The sequence below is a fragment of the Corella eumyota genome, chromosome 2, assembly GCF_963082875.1.
Source record: "Corella eumyota chromosome 2, kaCorEumy4.1, whole genome shotgun sequence".
Classification (NCBI taxonomy): domain Eukaryota; kingdom Metazoa; phylum Chordata; class Ascidiacea; order Phlebobranchia; family Corellidae; genus Corella; species Corella eumyota.
The window spans coordinates 7,140,550-7,162,463 of record NC_137491.1 but is presented as its reverse complement, the minus strand read 5'-3'; the positions used below and the strand labels follow the sequence as shown (position 1 = coordinate 7,162,463).

The 21,914-nt window shown below is 29.5% G+C and overlaps 1 protein-coding gene across 2 annotated transcripts; it reads right to left on the bottom strand.

Annotated features, from left to right (window-relative positions):
* Nucleotides 1–2,334: 2,334 nt before the first annotated feature.
* On the bottom strand, nucleotides 2,335–14,192 carry LOC145741752 (uncharacterized). 2 transcript variants are annotated; one of them, XM_082559401.1, is made up of 17 exons: nucleotides 14,027–14,192; nucleotides 13,650–13,721; nucleotides 10,967–11,059; nucleotides 10,769–10,830; nucleotides 10,440–10,548; nucleotides 10,105–10,213; nucleotides 8,610–8,740; nucleotides 8,269–8,436; nucleotides 7,443–7,499; nucleotides 6,897–7,011; nucleotides 6,592–6,713; nucleotides 6,379–6,508; nucleotides 6,105–6,291; nucleotides 5,833–5,997; nucleotides 5,441–5,537; nucleotides 5,222–5,292; nucleotides 2,335–4,448 (listed from the first exon to the last, which is right to left on the bottom strand). In XM_082559401.1, exons 1-17 carry the CDS (start codon nucleotides 14,141–14,143, stop codon nucleotides 3,302–3,304), a joined length of 2,952 nt encoding a protein of 983 aa, XP_082415527.1. In that variant the 5' UTR covers nucleotides 14,144–14,192; the 3' UTR covers nucleotides 2,335–3,301. The 2 variants fall into 2 exon arrangements, with proteins under 2 accessions (XP_082415527.1, XP_082415528.1); XM_082559402.1 differs by having other exon boundaries at nucleotides 10,769–10,827.
* Nucleotides 14,193–21,914: the final 7,722 nt, after the last annotated feature.

The window sequence follows — 21,914 nt, the reverse complement described above, 5'->3', positions numbered from 1 at the left end:
AAAAAAAATTATAAAATTATTTTTATTTTATTTTTAATATAAACTTTAAAATACAACTTATCACTTTTTACTTTCTGCATGTTGCACGATTTCAAAATTCAATAAATTAAACAAATGATATACCCCTATTATTATATAAGTTAAATTTGGTGTTTTTAGTATGTTTATGTAATATTTTTATGACGCCACATACGTAGGAGCTGTCTCGTGCCTTAATTGTTACGTCATAATTTTACGAAATGACGAAATCTATCGATTTAAATTATTGTAATATATTTGCTATTAGTCATTTCATTTTTTATGCTGATTTGTTGCGCAATTTAAGCAAAGTATAAATCACACTTATATTTAAAAATACCAAAGTTAAAAAAAATGTTTGTTTATTTTTTTAACATTTGTTTGTAATATTTTAAATATTCAACTAGTAACAATTATAAATATATCGCTACTATTAAAAATCAAAACGCTAGCCTATACCTCTTTTTAACGTTGAAAAATGTTTCATTACGAATAACTTAATACCTAATTCTTACTATGTTAAAGTCATATTTACAAAAAAAGTTCATGACCTAATTTTTTAAACGAAAGATAACCTTACTAAATGATATTGTCTGTTGTATTATTGTAACCAATGTTTTGACCTAAATATAATACACCTTGCCTAACCACATTTCTTTACATAATAATAATATACCCTTCAAATATTTTATAATAATTCGTGCAATGACAAACAATGATTATAACCGTAATCCCGTCCTGATTAATTATTTCCTCGATGTCCCGGAATAAAACGCCGCGATCTAAATCAACACAAACAACAAACTAAAATGTTCTGGGTTAAACTTCTCTTGTATCAAATTTTATTTAGTTTAAAGCATCAATTATTATTTAGCTTATTTCTAAAATAAAGTGAAACAATATTACTGAAGCGCATAAGAAAGTTAATTTTTTTCATAATGTTATTTTTTATAAGAAATATAGTAAGTCTTACATAATACACGAGGTTTAATTTTGTTTATTTTCTTTAAACAAATCATCATCAATCAAAGTTTTGGACGTTAGAAAAACAACTCAAAACATACAGCTGATTTTTTACTTTGTTTTCTTGCAATTTATGTTACTGAATAGCTATTTCTAAGTTATGTGTTGCGCTGAATGCATGTGGTAATAAAACTTGCCCTTGCAATAAATTATTGTTATTCCACTTTGATCTATAACAAAACCTCGTACCCTTTCTTTATCTGAGCTTTAACATTAATTGTTCATTTTACTTTCTAATATATTTGTTCCAACTATCTGTCAAGTACAAGTTAAACTGTCCATTACTTAGCCATGTCATTGCAATAAATATGCCAAACATTTACAAAACCCTATTTGTTTTACTGATTTGTGATGCTAAATTACTCAAGTATGCAGCAGCTTAAAAAACAATCACAGCTAAAGAGAATAAAATAAACCCATCTAAATTACGCAATTCAGCCATTAAATGAATGACATTTTTATAAGACTTTTACAGTGGTGTTGTCTATTTTTGCCATCTATACTCCCATATAACCTCGGCTGCGTAAAGATCATGACGTTAAGCTGGTGAATACTTGCGCGAGTTTATTATCACCTACTTGCGAACCTGTTAAACATATGGGGCTACGTGCAGGACATTAATACTTTGCATGTGAGTTTTTAACCTTTAAAAACAAATATTACAACCCTCAAAAATGTATGGAAAATTACGATAGATTTTTGGTTCAAGCGACCCTAGTTAACCAAGTGCAAGACCATTAGTAATAGAGCAAAAAATAGTTTGCTGTGGTTTTTATAGGCATCTAACATTAATACTAACATTATAATCCTACAAACTTACATCGATTTACAAAATATTATTATCTTGCTAGGTAATTATCAGGAGATACAAGTTACGTAATCACACATGGGCTACCCGAAATGTATCACTATGTTAACTGCATTCGATCACCTGATTTACATATGTCGAGGGTTAGAATAACTCGTGCTAATATCGTCATTGGCGCTATATATGGACTAACTACAAGTAATAAGCAACAGTTTGGAGGTTGCTGATTGCAAGGTCAAGTGCGGTTTGGAACATAAATAAACAAATAACTGGGCGTACTTTTTAGTCATCTTAAAATAACGAATCAAATGCCTTGTTTTACATTTAGCTCTATAACTGACGCAATGTTGTCTAAAATCAATTAACAAAAACTAAAAATAATTAATAAAAATTAACCAATTACAAAAAAGTTATTAGATTTATTTGTTAAACTATAATGTAAAAAAAAACAAAACCTTTTTAAAAATTTGATAAAATAAAAAATACCAGGTATGCATACTTTTATTTTCTGCATCTCCAAAACTACAAGTTTATCGACATTCTACAATGCAGCTTACAGAAAACGAAATATAATGACGTCATCGTCCAATGACGTAACGAGCAAAATAAAATTAAAAACAGAAAAATAGAGTTATCATAAAATCTGATGTAAAAAAGTAAAATATTTAAAATAATTTTTTTTTTTTGAAAATTTTACTAAGTGCGCTTATTCCTTGAAAATATTAGCTTACTTATTTTAATATTCCATTTAATATACAAATCCCAAGATTAAAACCTGTTAAAAAAATTAAAACTTAAATACAATTCAACATTATTTTAACAAAAAGCAAATAGGTAGTTCAATTAAAAAAATGATTTGATACAGTTTAAAAAAAGAACGATTGGTCAGTATGTTTTTAAATACAAAACTAACATGTAAAACTAAATAGCGAACATCATTTTAAACCATGTTTAATATATTTTTATCGCACTGTACATAGAAAGAGATAAGAAAAAAATGTTCCGGAAATTTTTTGTGTTTATGTTATTTGAACTTTAGTAAAATGAGGTGATTTTCTTATAGATTTTATCGACAAGAGTTAATCCAAATTTATCAAATTTATAATAAACTATTAATACGATTTTCCAGAAAAAAAACTAGCTACCAAGATATTAATAATTATTTTTTTACAAAAAAATTGCCACAGAAAGCGAAAAACTGCAAATTCCGCGTTAATAGCGCCGTCAGCGGACAATTGGTCGCGTTTCATTGGCGTTTACAAAAAAAATTAATAAAAAGAAAATAAAGTAAAATGGTGGAAATTTACAGTAATTAAAAGTATAAAAAATTGATAAAAGCTAAAAATTAAAAAAAAAAATTTCGACGATTTTCGAAGCTCCGCAAAAACAAAAAAGAATGAAGAAAAGAAATATTTTCACTTAACTAAAAACATAAAAACAATGACGTCACGACTACGTCATAGCAGCGTAATCATGCTGAGAAAATGACGCATCAGTGGTACCGCTGGAGGGAGATAGTTTATTGACGTCATGTAAATTACTTCCAACCGAACCACTCATTAAACCAGAATCGCTCGAGGACAGGGAAGTCGGGTCACTACCACTATGTGGCAGTGCCGAGCTATGCTTTAAGTTGTTTGGAGAAAATGGTGGCGAGGCTGGCTCTGCTGCGCCCACCGGCGGCGAGTTCATTTTGGGTTTTATTGAGTCCTGATTTAAATGCAAGTTAAGAGAACGCGACGCCCCGCGACGTGTTTCGGTATCACATAAATTACTTTCTTTTGCGTTATTAATCTTTGTGACGTCATCAAAAGCAGGAATTTTACCGTCGTCGCTGACGTCACTCGAGTCTTTATTTCCGGTGACGTCATCAGCAATGCGGGGAGTCGTCATAGTTTCAGCGGTGTCCCCTTCCCAGAAATCTTTCAAAAACACTTCCGCATTCGTCGATAGTTCCGGGGTGGTGAGAATTTCGAGCTCGTCTAATAAAGACCCGACAGTGACGTCAGCGTCTTCCGACTCGCTTGTTAGCGGCAGGCTGGCCGCCGGAAAAGAAATAGACGAAGGAATCTTGATTGATTTTGACGAAACCACACTCGATTTTAATTCGAAAGAAGTCGACTTTGATGATGTCACGCTCTTATCTTGCCACTTGGCGGCCTGAATCTTCTGCAGTGGTTCGTATCTTAACCTTCGTTCGTATTCATCCGCCGACATGTCGAATAAAATCGGAGCCGAGTTCGTGATTGGAATCAAATCTTTTCCAAAAGGGTTAAAATTTGCATTATTGGATCGTGACGTCATGAGAACGTTTTGTTGTGACGTCACCGGTTGTAACGCGTCATCGTTTAAGCGTGACGTAGTCAAATCGGATTCTGTATAGTCCATAGATACCTTGGTAAGGGAATATTCGTCGGTGAGCGAGATTGAGTGATCGGACAAAGTTGTTTCGAATTGTTTCGTCATAGGCGAGGGACGAGATCGCGCACCGGTTGGTGACGTCACAGGTTGCAGCCGAGTGATTTTAGGAGGAGGATTTAAACGAGGAAGATTTGATTTGTTGGAGGGAGTGGGGGAGGTTGATGAAGTGGGTGAAGTGCTAAAATATCAAAAATAAAACAAAATTTTTCCAAATAAAACTCAAAAATTAAAAAAATAAAATAAAATATAAATAATAAATAAAAAATTGACATTGACAAAATTTTCTTATTTATTTATTAAATATACTAACAGTCTTTTAAATTGAAAAAATAGTATTTTTTAGCAATTTTAAGACAACATCTACGCTTGCACTATGCTTTGTCATAAAACCTTTGCTTATTTCAGTTATTTAAACACAAAGCACTAATGACGACATTAAAAGCATTGTCAAAAATCTTATTTCCCTTTTTTTAAATTAAATTTTTATGAAATGACATTAAGATAATTTAATTTTGCAAGCGATGTTATTGACGGTAATTTGAATTAACCTTTGAAAGTAATGCAATATTCAGAAATCCATTATATTGGATCCAAGATTATGCAAATAAGTCAAGAGGACAAGTGCTTTTGAATAAAATAAAGCTCAAAAACTCTCAATTATATAACAAAGGCGCACAAAAGCTTGCAAGCCATTTAAATGCTTCACAATTCCTTCTTAAGAATTTAAAGAATGCTGCCACCAAATTAACTTCACAGAAATTAGTATTAGTGCAATAGCGAGAAGTGTTTTTAGCTATTACCTATGATATTATATCAGTGTTTGATATTAGGCAATTTGAGGACAGTGAAATCAAGTTTTCTGAACTGAAAAATGGTTTTAATTTAAGCAGCTAAAAAACAAAATCTTAAAACCTAAACAATTATTAAAAAAAAAAAAACTGTTTTTTTTACCTTTTTTGTTCTGTTTGAGATTCTCCACTAGGTGAGGTTAGCCTTCTCCATTTGATTGGATTGTTTGGTGTCTAAAAAAATGAAAATAAATTTTAACAAAAATTTTGATAATTTTTCATACAGGAATATAAAATTTAAAATAAAGCAAATAAATACCACTAAAACAATACACATAAAAGTTTTTACCATTTTTTTTTATTTTTAACATTGTTAACTCACCTTTGACTTAGATGTATCAGCAAAACTTTTTTGTGTGTTGTTTTTCGAATCAGATGTTTTATCCAAGTTTAAAATAGGGGACAAGGTGTATCCATTACTGTGTAATAAACAAATACGGAAACTTTATTGCAGCAAATTAAAGCTTGCTTTGTTAAGTGGCACTTGAAATTTATATCAAATTAACCCCGAAAAAAATTCCAACATTTTTGAGAGTTCAGTCACAACTTTAACTACCATTTAAAAATTAACAAGGACAAGTTAAAAATAATAAAATGCTTAAGATAAGGATTTTATTTATAAAATTAAACTTCCAATAAATAAGTTTTTAAATAAATATTATGTTTTTTTTAATTAATGTATTAATTATTTATTTATTCTTAAGATATGCTTACGTTTGATTGGTTGAAACTTGAAGAGAAGATCGAGTTGTGGAATAAATTGATGAAGCGTCGAACAAGCTGTCAGTGTTGTTGGCACATTGTTGTTGTTGGTATACTAAAGGTCGGGGAAGGTTCGAAGTAGGGGTTGCGAACCCGGAACTCCAAACTGAAGTATTTCTAAAAAAAATATTTAAAAATTAAATAACATTTTTTTAATGTATTGTAAATCTTATATAAGTAAATTGACATTTTTAAAATTAAAAAAAAAAAACAAAAAAACTTACTGAGTGTCATCAAATGCCATCAAATTAAGCAAATCATTTCTTTCAATCCCACTGGAACCTGCCGTGGCATGTGAGGTGGACACAACTGAGTTATGTTTGTTGTTCGCTGTAGTAATTGGTTGAGCCCCGGTCTCCTCCTCGTCACTCGAGCTTGAGGATTCATCACTTGATGTCTCACTAGAGTCAGCTGGAAAACAAAAATTAATAAAAAATAAAAAAAAAATTTTTTGAATTTTTTTTACAAATTCAAATTGCAAAATAACTTATAATTTACCATGATTAAAACTGTTGCTTATTGCTTGACTTTTATCGATTGGGTTGTGAATTTGTCTGTCATTAGCTTTTGTAGCTTGAAATGAAGTGTTTGTGTTTTCAAACAAATTATCATCAACATTGCTTTGACTCTGTATATAAAAAATTGTTTAAAAAAGTTAATAAACAAGAAAAGTTACCAAAAATTATTAAAATAGTTATAAAAGTTACATACCAGCATGTGATTAACATCCATAAATGAAGGAATAGTGACTGGAGCTGAACCAGGAGTCTTGGGGTCAATTAATATTGAAGGAAAAGCACCATTTGGACTTAGTTTGCTCGATTTTCTAGAACCTTTAAATTAAAATATTAGTTTTAATTAACCTAAGTAAGTTGAAATGCATTATAAAAATAATTTTATTAAACTTTTTACACTAGTTAAATAATTAGTTTTAAAAACAAGATAAAAGCAGCAACACCGGTTAATAGCAAAAAATCTAAACAAATAAATAAAAAACATAAATAAAAATAACGTACCGGAAGTCGAGGTCCTGGTAGCAGCTTTTAGTTCAAGTTGTTTAATTTGAACAACCAACCCACTCATCATTGATATTAGTTCTCTATTTTGCAGCAACAACTGGTGATTGCGAGCCTGTTTAACAACAAAAATATACCTGTTTAATAACAAAAATATATATGTTATTTAAAGCATCAGGTTACAGTAAAAACACTACTGGCTAAATTTTGCAAAGGAATGGAATCAAATGTTTTTTTTTAACAGGCAAAAAATCAAAATATTATTATAAGCTGGGTTAGAATAAAAATATGTTTTATACAAAAGCTTTTAAATAAATAAATAAATGCTTAATTTTATTATAATATGATCTGTTTAAATACTTATATTGAATTTACAACAATTCGCAATTAAGTGAGATTTTAATTAAATTTAAACAGTTATAGATAATTAACTTAATTAAAAAAGACCGAGTCACATAAATCAATATGTGCTTTAAATAAACATCATCGTCAATTTAATTAAAGTTTAAACAAATTTAAATTTGATAAAGTTGAAGAGTAACGAACCTGAGCTTCAATCCGGGCAGAAGTTTCAGCTGAGAGTTGATCTTTAAGAAGCTGAACCTAAATAAAAAAACTATTTTTAAAAAAAAAATTTTTTACAAACCAAATCCCTAATTTCAGTGCAAAGTTTAATTAAAAATAAGTATATAATATTAAAATGCTAAAAATTTAAATAAGCACAATTTTTTATTTATTTTTCTGTCATGAATATATATTTTCTCAAAGACAAATAAAATTTTGTTTAATAATTAACAGACCAAAATATTTGCCATAACACATAGTGTAATATAGACTACACAACCTCTGCTGTAACGTCTAAAAATATACAGTAACTATACAAACTCAAATATAAATCCAATTAAAATTTTTTCTAAACCTCAAAAAAAAATCAAAATTTTTTTTTTTGAAAATAGTAAATCGTGGTCTGAAAACTAAGGTGTAACCAGTTCCGTGTTTATTCACCCTTTACCCAACACAACATACCATTAACTGTATTGAATTACCATCATTGTTAAAATAACACAAAAAAATTAATCTAAAATTTTAAAGTATTTTTATTACAAAAAAACTTTTTTTAAGATGTAGTAAAAATTTAAATATTTTTTTCATTAAATTAAAAAACAAAATACATTTTAAAGTTTTAAATAATCTATTTTAACCACCTAAACAAAAGGTATCTTAACCAAGCTAACAGGTGATCCACTTATCAAACTGAGCATACAAAGATTAGATTACCCAAAGGAAAATTAAACTAAAAAGCAGAAAATAAACAGAAAAAAAAATACCTAAAAATTTAAAAAAATCAAAACTTAAAAAATTACTATCTTACCTGAGCGACGGCGACTTGAGTTTGTTGATCAGATTGTTGAACTTGTTGTTGCATGAGTTGGAGTTGATGGTAAGTACTGAGTGGAGCAGAAGATGAGCTAGTTAGTTTGTTTGGACTCAAGGGTGAATCGACTGATTTTAGTCTGTTTGAATTACTTGGTGATGATGCCTAAAATATAATTTGCAACATTTTAACAAAAAAACTAAATAAAAAATGTTTAAATAAAAAAATTATATCTAGAAACACCAATTTAATTATAAGACTTAGCTAACATAAAAAGTAAATAATGAAAAAAATTGTTTTCTTATATAAACTACAGAATATGATGCTTGTTGACAAACCTTGCTTTGTACAGAGTCAAGATCTGTGACCCCTGCCCTCTGTGCTGCCCCCCCTTGTGGTAGGTCACAAGGTCCCTCAGCATCGATGTCGGTTTCTTCTATTTCGGTTTCAACTTTTTTCTTTCTTGTTTCTATAAAAAAAAATTATGAATATATTGTAAGTGTTAAAACTTTGTTTGTTTAATTAAGGAAGGGTTTAAGTTCATATTTGTTTAAATTTCTTGCATAAATATTTGAGAAAAACCAGGCCTTAGTTATTGTTTACTAAACCACTTAAACTTGAGAACAATTGTTTGTATAAAAAATAAACCGAAAGTTAAACAAAACTAAAATTAGTAACAGTAGAAAATCACAACTAAAACTTCCATGTTCAAAAAAAAAAAGAAACATAAAGCACAACATCACCACACACATGTATAAAGCAAACAAATTATGCAAACATGATCATAAGTAAAACCACATTTAAGGTATTGATGTTGTGTCAAACGAGCATAATTTGTCATAAGAGATTGCTTTATAGCCTGGGGTCATTTGTATGCCTAATTTAATTGTAAGTTTAAAACATCCTATTTGAAATTTAAAATTTAAAATTGAATAAAGCCAAAATAAAAAAAAAAATTCATGCAAATACCAATACAACAATTAACTACATTACAAAAAAACGATATCTTTAACTATATAGCAGCCTACTTTATGTAACAGTATGAGATATGGGATGTTAAAATATGAATGATTTGTATCTGAAAGACCACCCACATTAAAAACAAAACTCAATTTTAAGTTAAAGAATTCATATTTAAAAGCTATCCAGAATAAAAAAAAAGATGAAAAAAAAGATTCAAAATTTTTAAATATTTTCTTATTGCATTTGCAGGGCATATATGTCCAATGTTTAGATCAAACTATTTTAAACCTTAATAAAAAAAAACTATTGTGGTAAAAATAAATATAACAACAATATCATATTTAAAATTGATCACCTACAGCTGGTAGGAATTAATATATTTTGCCTATAAACATATTTATAAACAACAACCCATAAATGGCAATGGACTTCTACTTAATTTAACTATAAATAGTAGGCCTATAGTGAAAGCATTAAGTTACACATTTGAAAATATTTACATAAAAATTGCCCTGGGTGGAGCAAGTATAATGACAATAGAGTGCAAATTACTGTTGCAATAAACTCTTTTGTTTTAAAAAATCCCCACAGACTATTAAGTATTAGGTATCAGGAATTATACTTAAACTGTCACTTAAAAATGGGAACTCTGTTTAGTAATATAACAAATCATTTTTGAGAAGCACAAAAAATTAAACCAATTTATTATAAAAGGTAATTTAATAACTAGATACCAGCTAACAAAAAAAAATTAATATATTTACAAAAATCGCTTTTTGAGGGTCACATAAACCAAATAATATTTTGCTATATATTGTGTAGCCTATGTAGTTTTATAAGACAAAATTACTACACAAATGCAGTGCTGACCTGTAGATTCTATGATTTTCTTGTTGGAAGTAAGAGAATTATTGGCAGTAAATTTATGGCAAACTTCAAATGCTTGTCCAATTGTACGAACTATTCTCATCGCTTGACTCTTTAATAAAAACAAAAATAAAGAATAAAAATGTATTTGACACACAATATATTATAAAATACTAATTTATTTTGTAAATTTTTTATAGTTTAAAGTTAAAGTAATAAGCATTTAATAATTTGTTTATCAGTTAAACATAAAAAAATATTAAAATATAAAATCTTTTGATTTATTAAAAAAAATATATGAAAACTTTCAATTTATTAATAGACCGCAAAATAAAAACCTTTTTAGTAGACTTAAACACATTGCAGCGAAACACATTACTAGCTCCATCCCTTGCTATATAACTCCATATTTTTAAATCATGGGAGTCATGAGAAACATAAAAAATCCTAAAAAAAATAAAATAAAATTTTTAGGATAAAAGGTATCATAAATATTACGAACTAAAGAAAAGGATATTAATATTTATTTATTTAAGATACATCCTGTTATTAAAAGTAAATAACTAAATCCATAAGATTTAAAAATATATAATCAATTAAATAATCCAGATAAATATTTTTTTTTTGTCATGCTTTATTTTTAAATTTAACGATCAATCAAACTTGCCTGTAAACAGGATCTTGCATTAATAACATTTTTTCCTGGTTATACTCATATTGATTTTTCTTCTATAACAAATAAATTAAATTTCAGCTTGATTAGTCAAGAATAAAAAAATCAAGAGCAGTTTGAAAATGAAAAATTTAAAAATATTAGTTTTGAAATCAAGGATGACATATACTTTTTAGAGTGATTTGTAATTACCTTTTTTCTTTTTCGAAGTGAAACTTTAACACCATCCACTGATATCGAAACATTGACTTTTCGTTTTTTAATCTGTTTGGCTTTAAATTCATACTAAAAATTAATACAATAAAATATTTAATAAAAAGTAATGATAATTACTAAATTTAAGCATGTACAACATACTATACATATATACAATTATTTAAATACTATAAGCAACAATTTAAATAATTTAGTTATAATACTATATATATATTTTTGAAAAAATTTAATTTAAAGTGATTTTTAAATGTTAAGCAAAAGTGCATTTAAAAGTTTTACTAAAACAACAAGTTGTAATGTAATGTACAATTATGTTTAAACAAGTTTGTTGTTATAACACACAAGGCCAATGTCACGTTCAATCAACCGTTTAATCTCCAGACACTGAACAGAATTACAACATTTTATTTAAAAAAGCTTTCATATGCCAAATCTAATTTAACGACGACAAAAAAGTAGAGGAACATAAACGCTTGAAATCACCTGAAGTAAATGAATCGAGACGTGGTATACGGTATAGTCGCTAAAGGAGTCGTGAATTGAACGAAATGTAAGGGAATTTCAATGCACAAGAGCTACGCTTGGTCGATCAGCGACAAAGTAAAAATACGCAAACCGAAAACCATCGGCACGAATTCGCTCTACGAAAGCGCGCAAATAAAACTAAAAACACAGCTTTAAAAATTCTTGAAGTGGTCAACAGTTACGGGGTAAATAAGGGAAGTTATGACGTTTTTTTAGGCTGCGGAAAAGATCATTTGTTTACAAAAGCGATTTCGCTTCCCGCTGGATAAGGTTAAAACTTGAAAGGATGTTTGGGCCTGTTGTTTTTAGAAGTTTTTATGGGGATGTTCTTCGTCAAAATACGGCTGCGTTACGTAATCTTTACAGATAGCAGCGCATAAACTAACAAATCATTGAAAAATAAAGGATTTTTATTCTTTTGAGGGGGAGTATATTTTATGTCAAATAAAAACAACAATTTTTTAGGTCTTGACGATTTCAACTGTTATAGAAAGGTTAATACCAATTTCTTACTCCTACACTTTATCATTATTTCCCCCCAAAAAAAAATTCTCGATACAAACATACGCAACTCAAATCGGAACTATTATCACAAAAAAATTTCTTCTGTACCACGAATAATCAATAATAGTATTTTCAATGGAATTTCAAGTTGTTTTTATGAATCAGATCGATAATTATTATAACCAAAGTTCAAGTATAACCGCATGAAATATTGTGGCGTTTTAATTTTTAAATTGATCGTGTTTTTAAACCTTAAACCGGACGCACTGGTTAACCCAAGTATATATTTTCGTGATAAAACAATACGAACCGTTATAGTTAAGGAAGTTTATAATTTCCTTATTACATACATTTTAAATTAGAAATTCCCGCTTGTATATTCAAATGGAAAAAATTATTTTTAACTTAGATTCTTTGAATTCAGTTTTAATTTGTGGATTACGAAAAAATTTTAATTAATAATTTATTATTTAAAGAACATAAAATACCCCGAAAACCAAGTTTACGCAAATCATGTGACATAAATAATATATATTTTTCTAGTTAACAGCAGTAATACGGCGGGTTAACATATACGGATGTTGCGCAAAACACGCTTAATTACCCCACTATACACGTCCTTGCACTTTGAATAACGTGGGATTATTTAAACAGGAAATACTCCCTATAACAATAAACGGCCCGCCGTGTAAGACCTTTCGTCATGCTGGTTTTTGACGAATACTGTGAGTGATATTGTTATGAAAACAATTCCATTATTTCGTTGTAGGTTGTTTTAGCATATCAAGGCCGATCTAACACAAAAGTAATTGCTAAATAAACAACCCAAAGCCAAATTACTCGTCTGGTTTTGATTTCAACTACAGAATTATTCACTACCAGCATTTAAACACGTGTAATAAATTATCAAATAAAAATATCAAATTTAATTTTTAGAATATGATTAATTGGCCAACCAAGACAAAAATGATTATGCTATAGGCCTATTCATTTCAAATGCAGATAAATAAATAATTGCAAAACTTGTCAACCCAATTACCCATTTCTTGGATGGTGAAATTAATAATTGATAGGGCCATACTAAAACCACAATTGAACTTTAAACCATGTTATGCACTGCCTTATTTAGATTGAAATGTAGGCAGAATAGTAATTACGAAACTATGCTAATTACCAACCACCCACATACCTTATAATAAATAAGCCTGCTCATTAGCTCAAATTAAAATACAACTTATGTAAAATGTGAAATCCATTTTAGGATAAACAAAATTTTAAAAAATTTCAAAAAACATATATGTACAAAAAGAAACAGTTAATTGGCATAGTGTTTAACAAATTAACTTTATTTTATCACATTATAGAGACACCCCTTATTCTCTTGAGTATTCTTAAATAGGACTTCCCATAAACTAAGCTTTTTATTGACTAGCCAATTTTTCACATGGGAATTACAATTTTACTTTCACAGATATTGAAATAATAGCCTCTGAATTCAATTTAACCACAACCACAATTTTAATTATTATTATTTGAGAGTTAATTGACAGAAAAACAATTTACACAAGTCCAAAATATTTATTTAAAGCACAATTAAAAAGTTGTTAAGTTAATTGTAAACAACACTTACCCTAATTCTTCTCATAGCAATTACTATTTCCATTCTTCCAGTTGGCCTTGGTACGTCCAACGTTCCAATATACTAAAATAAAAACAAATATTTTATGTTTTTAAAAGAAGAAAATGAATTTTTTATGACAATAAGTAATTCAAAAAGTTATAAAAATTGTATATATTCTCAATATATAATTTATTAATATTCGATTTCTGATGTTAACAATATTCAAATCATTGAAGAATACTATTGCGGAAGTAATAATTCTAACAATTTCCTGTTATTGTGTAATTAAATTTATGAATCAGTGCAAACATCTTAAATAAATACATCAAAAATATATAAAAATTACATTAAAACTATACATAAATAGTTTTTTTTTTGTTATTTACCTTTGCCTTGAAACAAATTCCATGTTGAAATGCTTCTTCATTGTGTAAAGGTATTCTTGTGTCATAAGAATCATCGACCAAGTTATAATCTTTGCGCCTTGCTAGCCGAGATGGCATTTTTTGCTTTTACCAAATCAATTTAATTTAAAATGTTTAGGCCGTATAAAATCTGTAACTATGTTAACATAAAAACATTGTTTAAAAAATTGCCATGCACTAACAGACTAACAAAAGGAAAAATAGGAGTCCTACACTATGTCACTAGCAGTAACAGCAGTACATGTATAAATGGCATAAATAATCAATAAAAAAATCCTGAACTGACCCAGAATTAAAAAAACAAAAATATTTTCACTTAAAATCCTTGAATTTTATGTAAAAAAACAAACCAACTAGTAGAATAAAGCTGTTTAATATAAAAACACACCCACCAGTATAATGTGACACCCTACGAACTGACAGACAAAAGCAAGGATTATTTTTAAATTTTAGACTTTCGGGTTTTAAAAGCCAATTAAGCCAAGCACTCGGCTAGCTTCGTATTTAACTGTTCAACAAAATAATTTGCTGTTACAACACTAAACTAAACAAAACTAATACAGGTACACGTATTTCCAAACTCATTATTAATAATAAAAACAATTCTTATTCCAAGAAAGCCTTCGAAAAAAACAACCTTATAGAACATAAGAACAACAGAGAGAAAAAAATTATCCGAATAAAACTTAAATAGTAAGGAGAGTAACTGAATGTGACTCGCTTTATGCCAGCCTCTTGCCTTATGCAATGTGATTCGCTTTATGCATCAAACGCGCAATATATGCGGCAACAATTATAATTTAACAATATTAAATAATAAAAAAATTGATTTAGTCCAATAAAAGTGTTATTGTTTAACTTCTTATCTTATTCCATGGCTCTATAACGTTTATTCATTGTTTTAATAGTTATAAAAAATATAATTTTTAAACCCAATGTAATATACGTCTTTAAACAAAATAGGTATTGACTTGTAGCTAAAAACAAAACTATGCTATGTATAAAATTATGTTAAAGCAAATATATTTACAAAAAAATTGTTGAAGTTAGAAATATCAATAAACTAAATGCAAGGTCCTCACTAGATGGAGCTAGAAAGTAATACAAAAAACACTTTTTTTCTAGTTAATTTTCTTTTTAATAAATAAATAAAAATAATTTCCATACTGTATAAACAGTGAGATTCAAAATTTAATCAAGAAATTTAGCCTATTTTTTATATTTATTTCATTTTTTTAAAAACTATAATTTGGTAAAAAATTTAAACGACTTCAAACGACAAACAATTTTAAAATATTTTTGATGGTATTGTTTATACCATAACAGGTCGAACGACACAACAATCTTAACAAAATCTTATCAAGCTAGCAGCAAATGAAATTCAGTCATCAGCTCGAAACAATAGCTGCATTGTGATATCACAGCCTACATTAGTGAGGTCATGCGTTTCGACTGCCAATTTTTGTCGTAACGCTTTCAAGTCAAGACAAAAATTGTAATGCACGAACGTAGCATTATGATGTAATGTGTTTATTGCACAAAGAGTTGGATGTAATGCTAAAAATTACATGGTGTTGAAAAGAAACTTTTCTTTCAAATGTGTGATCTTTATTACGATAGTTTAAAGTTAACAATCATAGATTAGGGATTTATTCTTTGTTTTTCTTTAGCTTAAGGCGTCTTTATATCGGCGTTGCATTCCTAACGTTATTTTAAATCCCTAAAAGTCTTGTAAATAACCATTGCTTTTTCCTGAATCGTGTTTATTTAAAATACAGTATTATGCTTCATGAACAGTTGTCATATCACAAGTATGAGAGTGTCCACAACTTTTGTGATCACAAAGAAGCAAACCATAATTTGTTTTAAATTAAAAAAATACTTTTCTCAAGCTTGAAAGTGTTTTGGTGATTAAGTTGCACAATAAAAAAGAACAAACTTCTATCTTAAAAATTACCAACTTTTAGGGGAGAAATAGTGTATCCAATTGAAATTTTTCTTTATGTTTATTTTAGATGTAATCAATCAATTCCGGTACATAAATGTTTGCATGGTTAAGCAACCGAGATTAGAAATAGGTAGAAGACTCATTATAAGGCTATTACTCGACAAAACGGTATTTATTGATATATATTACCTTCTCAAACATAACAAATTCGAAATATTCTTATTTTTTGACAGTAATCGATTGCACTTGAAGTGTTGCACAGCTGTTGTAAATAAAATGGTTGCTTACGTTTCCAAACCTTGTGCATTTGACCCTAGCTATTGATGCACACATTCCTATTACACAATGAGAATTCCTATTTTGGGCTAAACAAATCATTTCTCGTAAGGAAAAACAACAATCTGAAATAATCAACGGTAAAAATACTACATTTTCAAGTAGTCAATTCCGGTTGAAAGTGTTATGGTAAGTGTACAGGGGAAATACAGGCTATCTAAAAGTTTCAAGGTCAAAAAGTTTATTTCTTGATGTTAAAAAAAGAAATTACCATCCGTCAACAGGTATACTGTATACTGTACTGCATAAAATTAAAAAAAAACTCATATAAATGTTTTTTGAATTAAGAAATCTATATAAAATGTCATAGCATCTGATATAAATCACCTGCCTACACTATTTATGAAGATACTAAACGTTAAACTGTATTTAAAATTCGCTTTCTTAAATTTAGGTCAGGTTAATACCTTCTATTTATATTACCAAAATTCTGGAAAGTTAAATCATAATACCGTTGCCATTTAAATTCCGGGGGTTAGTAAATTAGTTTTAGGCACGTTGGGTTTAAAATCCACATAAATCAAAGTTTCCTTTAGAGTGGTTAGGGAGAAAGGTTAAGGGCAGGTGAATTTTAAGCCAGGCCTCCAATCTACAAAGTGAAATTCCTGAATCGGGGTAATTTTAAGCGGATTAAGTGTGACCGTAACCGTATACTTTAACAAAATTGAACAAAAAGAAATTTAATCGATAGATAAGCGTGACTATCTTCCTATTATTCCATACCTACTGTTGGATTATTCTTATCCGCATTTACCGAGCATAAACAGTAAGCTTAAAGCTCAATAAATGATTAATGAGTAGGGCCACCTACGGTTCGCGTTAGTTGAGATATCAACCTTAACGAATTTGCTCTGTAAACTGATTTAAACATAACGAGTTTGCACACAGGGCATATGGTTATATACCGCACGTGAAGTAGAACTTAAGTGTGCACGTTTTGAGTACAAGTAATGCTGAAATGTCCACAAGAATCAGCTGATGATTGAACAACGATAAGCGATTATCTCATAAACTATTTCCATTCACAAAATTATTTAATAAAAAAAGGAAGTCGCGCATAGTTAGACCACGATAATCAGGGATATTATCTTTGATGCAATTACCTTTGCAGGGTGATTTACCGCATGACCTACTATCCAGGTTCATTTTTGTGTTATACCCAAAAATTATTTTATCAGCCATTTACTTATACCGCATGCACAAAAAACTTATCACCACTTGAAATAAATAGTTAAATAAAAACGTGTATTAAAATCATGTAACTAAGATTTTTTAGGTCGAAATTTCATGCTATATGCGGTTTAAGTTGTGGGAGGATTTGGTTTATGACAATGACTTTGTAGTTAAGTAAAAAACCAAGTCACCCACGCAAATTTGGTGTACGTGGTGTAAGGGTAATTTAATTAATTGAATGATCAAATATTTTTACACCAAGTATAACAAAGCATAATCTGCAGGTGTATTTATACATAATTTCAAAATAATTTCCGTAAAAAAAACACTTTATTAACAGAAAACAGTAACAAACTTTGGGTTATATAATGTTTAAGTCACTAAAATACCAACTTTATTTGTAATTTCACTTAAACTTCAGCTTCAAACGTTCAATATATCTGCTTGAGATCGCAATCGTCTGCCCTTTTTCGTGTCGAATTGGCCGCAAAGCTCTCAAGTTAAGACGATACTTGCGCTTCGCTATAGACATGAAGACATAGTTTGGTTGGTGATGGTATTTAAAGACCTATTATTAGACCAGCGCAACTATTTAAAAGTACAAGTATAAAAAGTTATGAGTTTGGTTGAAGTTTATTTTGTTTAGGGTAAAATATTCAGTTTTATTTTTGTTATTAGGCAAACATTGTTTGTTTTTAGTAAAAAGAATTTATACCCAGTTAAAATCAGTCATCACTTTTTTGAGTAAAATTAAACTAGGTAAAAGCTAGAATGTAGTACAGTTAACATAGAAGGCTGTTTAATTTATAGGGTTCTTATATTTTCGTTAAACTATTATTTAACAACCCTAATAACTAATGTGTATTCAACTTTTTTGTTTAACTTCATGTCTGTGTAAGTCTTATAACTTTACCGGTAACCCATGGTATAGGCATTGAACATGAGTCAAGACTCTTTGACATACGCAGACAATGAACGAAATGGCAGACCTTATCACGATAAGACAAGCGTGTTGTATGTGTGGGCAATGTTACTGGTTAGACGGTGAAGTGTTTTTGCTAAAACAAACGCATTGTAGGAATGTGTACACGTGCATAGGTTAGGGTTTTGTCACATTGAGATAGGTATGACAAGATTGATTTAGCTACTTTACAAGGTGCGCGTTTCGTTCGATTGAATACTAAGGCCACCGCTAAATGGTGACGTCATTTGCGGGAAAAAAAACTTAAAATTACGACGGCAGGTGTTTCAATTTGGCAACAAAAACAAAATGGAGTAGGAAACCATGTCTCTTGCTACTCTCTCACAGCTATAACACTTCGCCTGTGACAAAACCATGAAGTCTTTTAAGGTATCTGCGAGGACTAAAATCAAGATATTCAGATAGGAAAACGTCGTGACGTAGAACTGTCAATCAGTCGGCAGTTTTGTGGTCAAAACGTTTACAACATTCCTTGCGACTTTGTATGCCACGCAATAAGCACTTCAACGTTAGAGTAAGTGTCGTTATTAGGCGCTCAGTGTGTGCGAAGTAGTAAATGCCGAAGAATTAGGCTAAGAAGATTATCTTCGTTTTATTTTACCGGGCTTTCATGTTCGCTAGAGCAACAACACGCAGATTACGGTGCTCGGTGCATTCGCCAGCAATAAATTAAAAAGAGAAAAAAATAACCAAAAATTAGTTGACCGTTAATTGTAAATAATTTCGAAACGCGTTTAAAAATAGCATGTATGTTCTTTATCAATAATTGCAAAGGGCGCGACAGATATAGATCGGGTATTGTTGATTTTGGTTATCAATCTTTAAAATCGAAATTAAGAACAAATAAAAATCATTCATCTTTACCGACTTATGTTTGAGGTCGCAAATATTAAATTTCTTTTTTGGGGAAATGAGCAAATATCACATACGACAGCTTTTGTACATTTACCACACATACCAACGTTAAAGTTTTCCACAAATTTTCCGAAAATTTGCTAATACTTTATTTTTATTAAAGCACATTTTTAAACCTTGAATACCAACACGGCGTATGTCTAAAACCCTAAAAAATAAATTTTATTTGTTAAAAATAGTTTACCTCAATAACCTCTTTGATTATATTGCACGTGCTTTCTCGTAAATATTTTTAAAGTTTTTACTGTGTACCTTGAGTGATCGATCAAGTGTGTTTGGAAGCTGTAAATTCAGTATGAGTAACACAGAAAAGATCTGTCTGTTTATATGGGAGTGCTTCTAAGTAAATTTGCAGAGCCCAAATGCAAACAAATTGGGATTATGAGGTTTAAATCCCTTTTATCTCAAATCTCACGTATGTGTAAATGTTACGGGACGTAAAAAGGCATCCATTGGAATCATTTTTTAATAGCTTATTGGTATTAAACCTAAGTAAAACAATAAAAGGTAGGTTAATGCAAAGTTAGATTGGCAATCTAATTGTAGAACTTCTGGTACACCTAGTTAATTGTTTTTTTTTGGGCTATGGTTTTGTGCCAATCATAATATATTGATATATAACGTGGTTTTGTTACAAAGTTACTGTAAATATTATTGCAATAGTTCAAGCATCTAAATTCGGTATATTGGTTAGTATTATGTTATGTCATAATAGTATGCGCAGCGACGAACAATGCACTGACTATATCTAGCACCGGTGTATTTTAATCGCATGTTGTCACTAATAACATTACGTTATTGTCCGTTGTAATGCCGATATATTACGAAATATGATTGTGCAACAGTACGAACTTTTACATCGGTTTGCAGTCGGTCATTTAAATCATTACCAATTTGTTTTATACGATAGATCGATCCATAAACAAACAATATTTTCATTTTTTTATCTTTACTTTGAACCTATTTTTAATTAAGTTTGTATGTTGCTAAACAGTATACGTTCAAAATTAAATCAACACAATTTTTGCATTTTTTTGCTTAAAGCACCATAACCGACGATCAAATTTTATCTTAAAACCATACTTTAAATACCAGAAAGTTAATATAATTCAACCAAATATCAATTTAAATTTTGCCAAAAAAAGCAATCCATCTTTTTCGAGATTCTGTCAACTGTTTTCTTAACCGGTAACCCGTCAGTTTATAAACTAACCACGGTATGTAGTTGAATAATAACAGGACTAATACTACACCTACCCATCGGCACAAGTGCAATCGGATAGTTTAAAATCACTTGGTTATATACAACAAGGGCTTAAGTGTGAAACCGCTTCTAACCCTTGTTGATTTAGCCGGGCCTGAGTGGGGGAACCCCCGAAAATCGATGACGTCGGAATTTTTGCTCGGTTTTATTATAGCGCGTTGGTTAGGCAGGCAAATAGGCATTAAACTTATGAACTGTGACCGCATGTCCCGTGTTCAAATTTATGCGCAAAAAGCCCCCTAATAAATTTTACGCATAATACTTTGGATAAAAATAGAAAATTCCTTTTACTCTCTCGTTAATTACCAAACCTCCCACAGAAGATGTCGCAAATTCGTTTTACGACGTATTTTTCGTGCGGTCTGGGTTAATATTGGCACAAAGCGCGGTGTACATTTAATTTGACATGATAATAGAATCCGTGACCATTAAATGCATTGTTAAGCTGACTAATAGTTCAAAATATTTGTTTAAATGACGGTTTACAAGTTCGGAGAAACATTTCTGTACTTTAAGAGCAAACAGTCAGAGCAATTAAAGAAAAAATAAAAATAAACAAGACAAGCTTAAGGAAATAAGGTAGACAAGCTACTTTTTTGTGCCATTAGCCTTCATTTTTACAAATAAAAAATAATTTTTTGGTATCCCTCAAAAACTTAATTTTTTATTTTTTTGTGATTACTTTTATGCGTCATACAAAATTAGACATTAATTCGGTCATTTGAAAGCCTTATTCTGTTTAAATAAGGCTTAGTTACTAATACCTACAAAAACCAATACCACACTATACCATGTCTTTAGTTTAAACACAGATTTTTTGATCTGTCACCACTTACGTAGTGTGGTTGTTCAACAACTTGTATCGGTGGTGTACTGATACACTGATAGATTATGATAAAATTTGTATTTCTGTCTGCCAAACCAAAGGCCTTGCTGGCAGAAAGACATTTTTATTTATCCGGTTATGTTTCGAATTAAGATGAAACTTTTGGGGATTTGACTAAAATCCAAAAATAAGTTTTTTTAATTAGTTTATACCAGAAAGCAAAAAACAGTCTTCTTTAAGTTGTATTCCACCTTTGAAGTTATGGTATTATAACTGACAGTTTGAAAACAAGAATTGATAAGTCAATATTTATATTCTATACAGTTTATTATTCTAATAGAAAGTGCTTTCAAGAGACGCGTCAGTATTTATTGATATAAGTTTTGAATTTTGATTGCGTCTTAA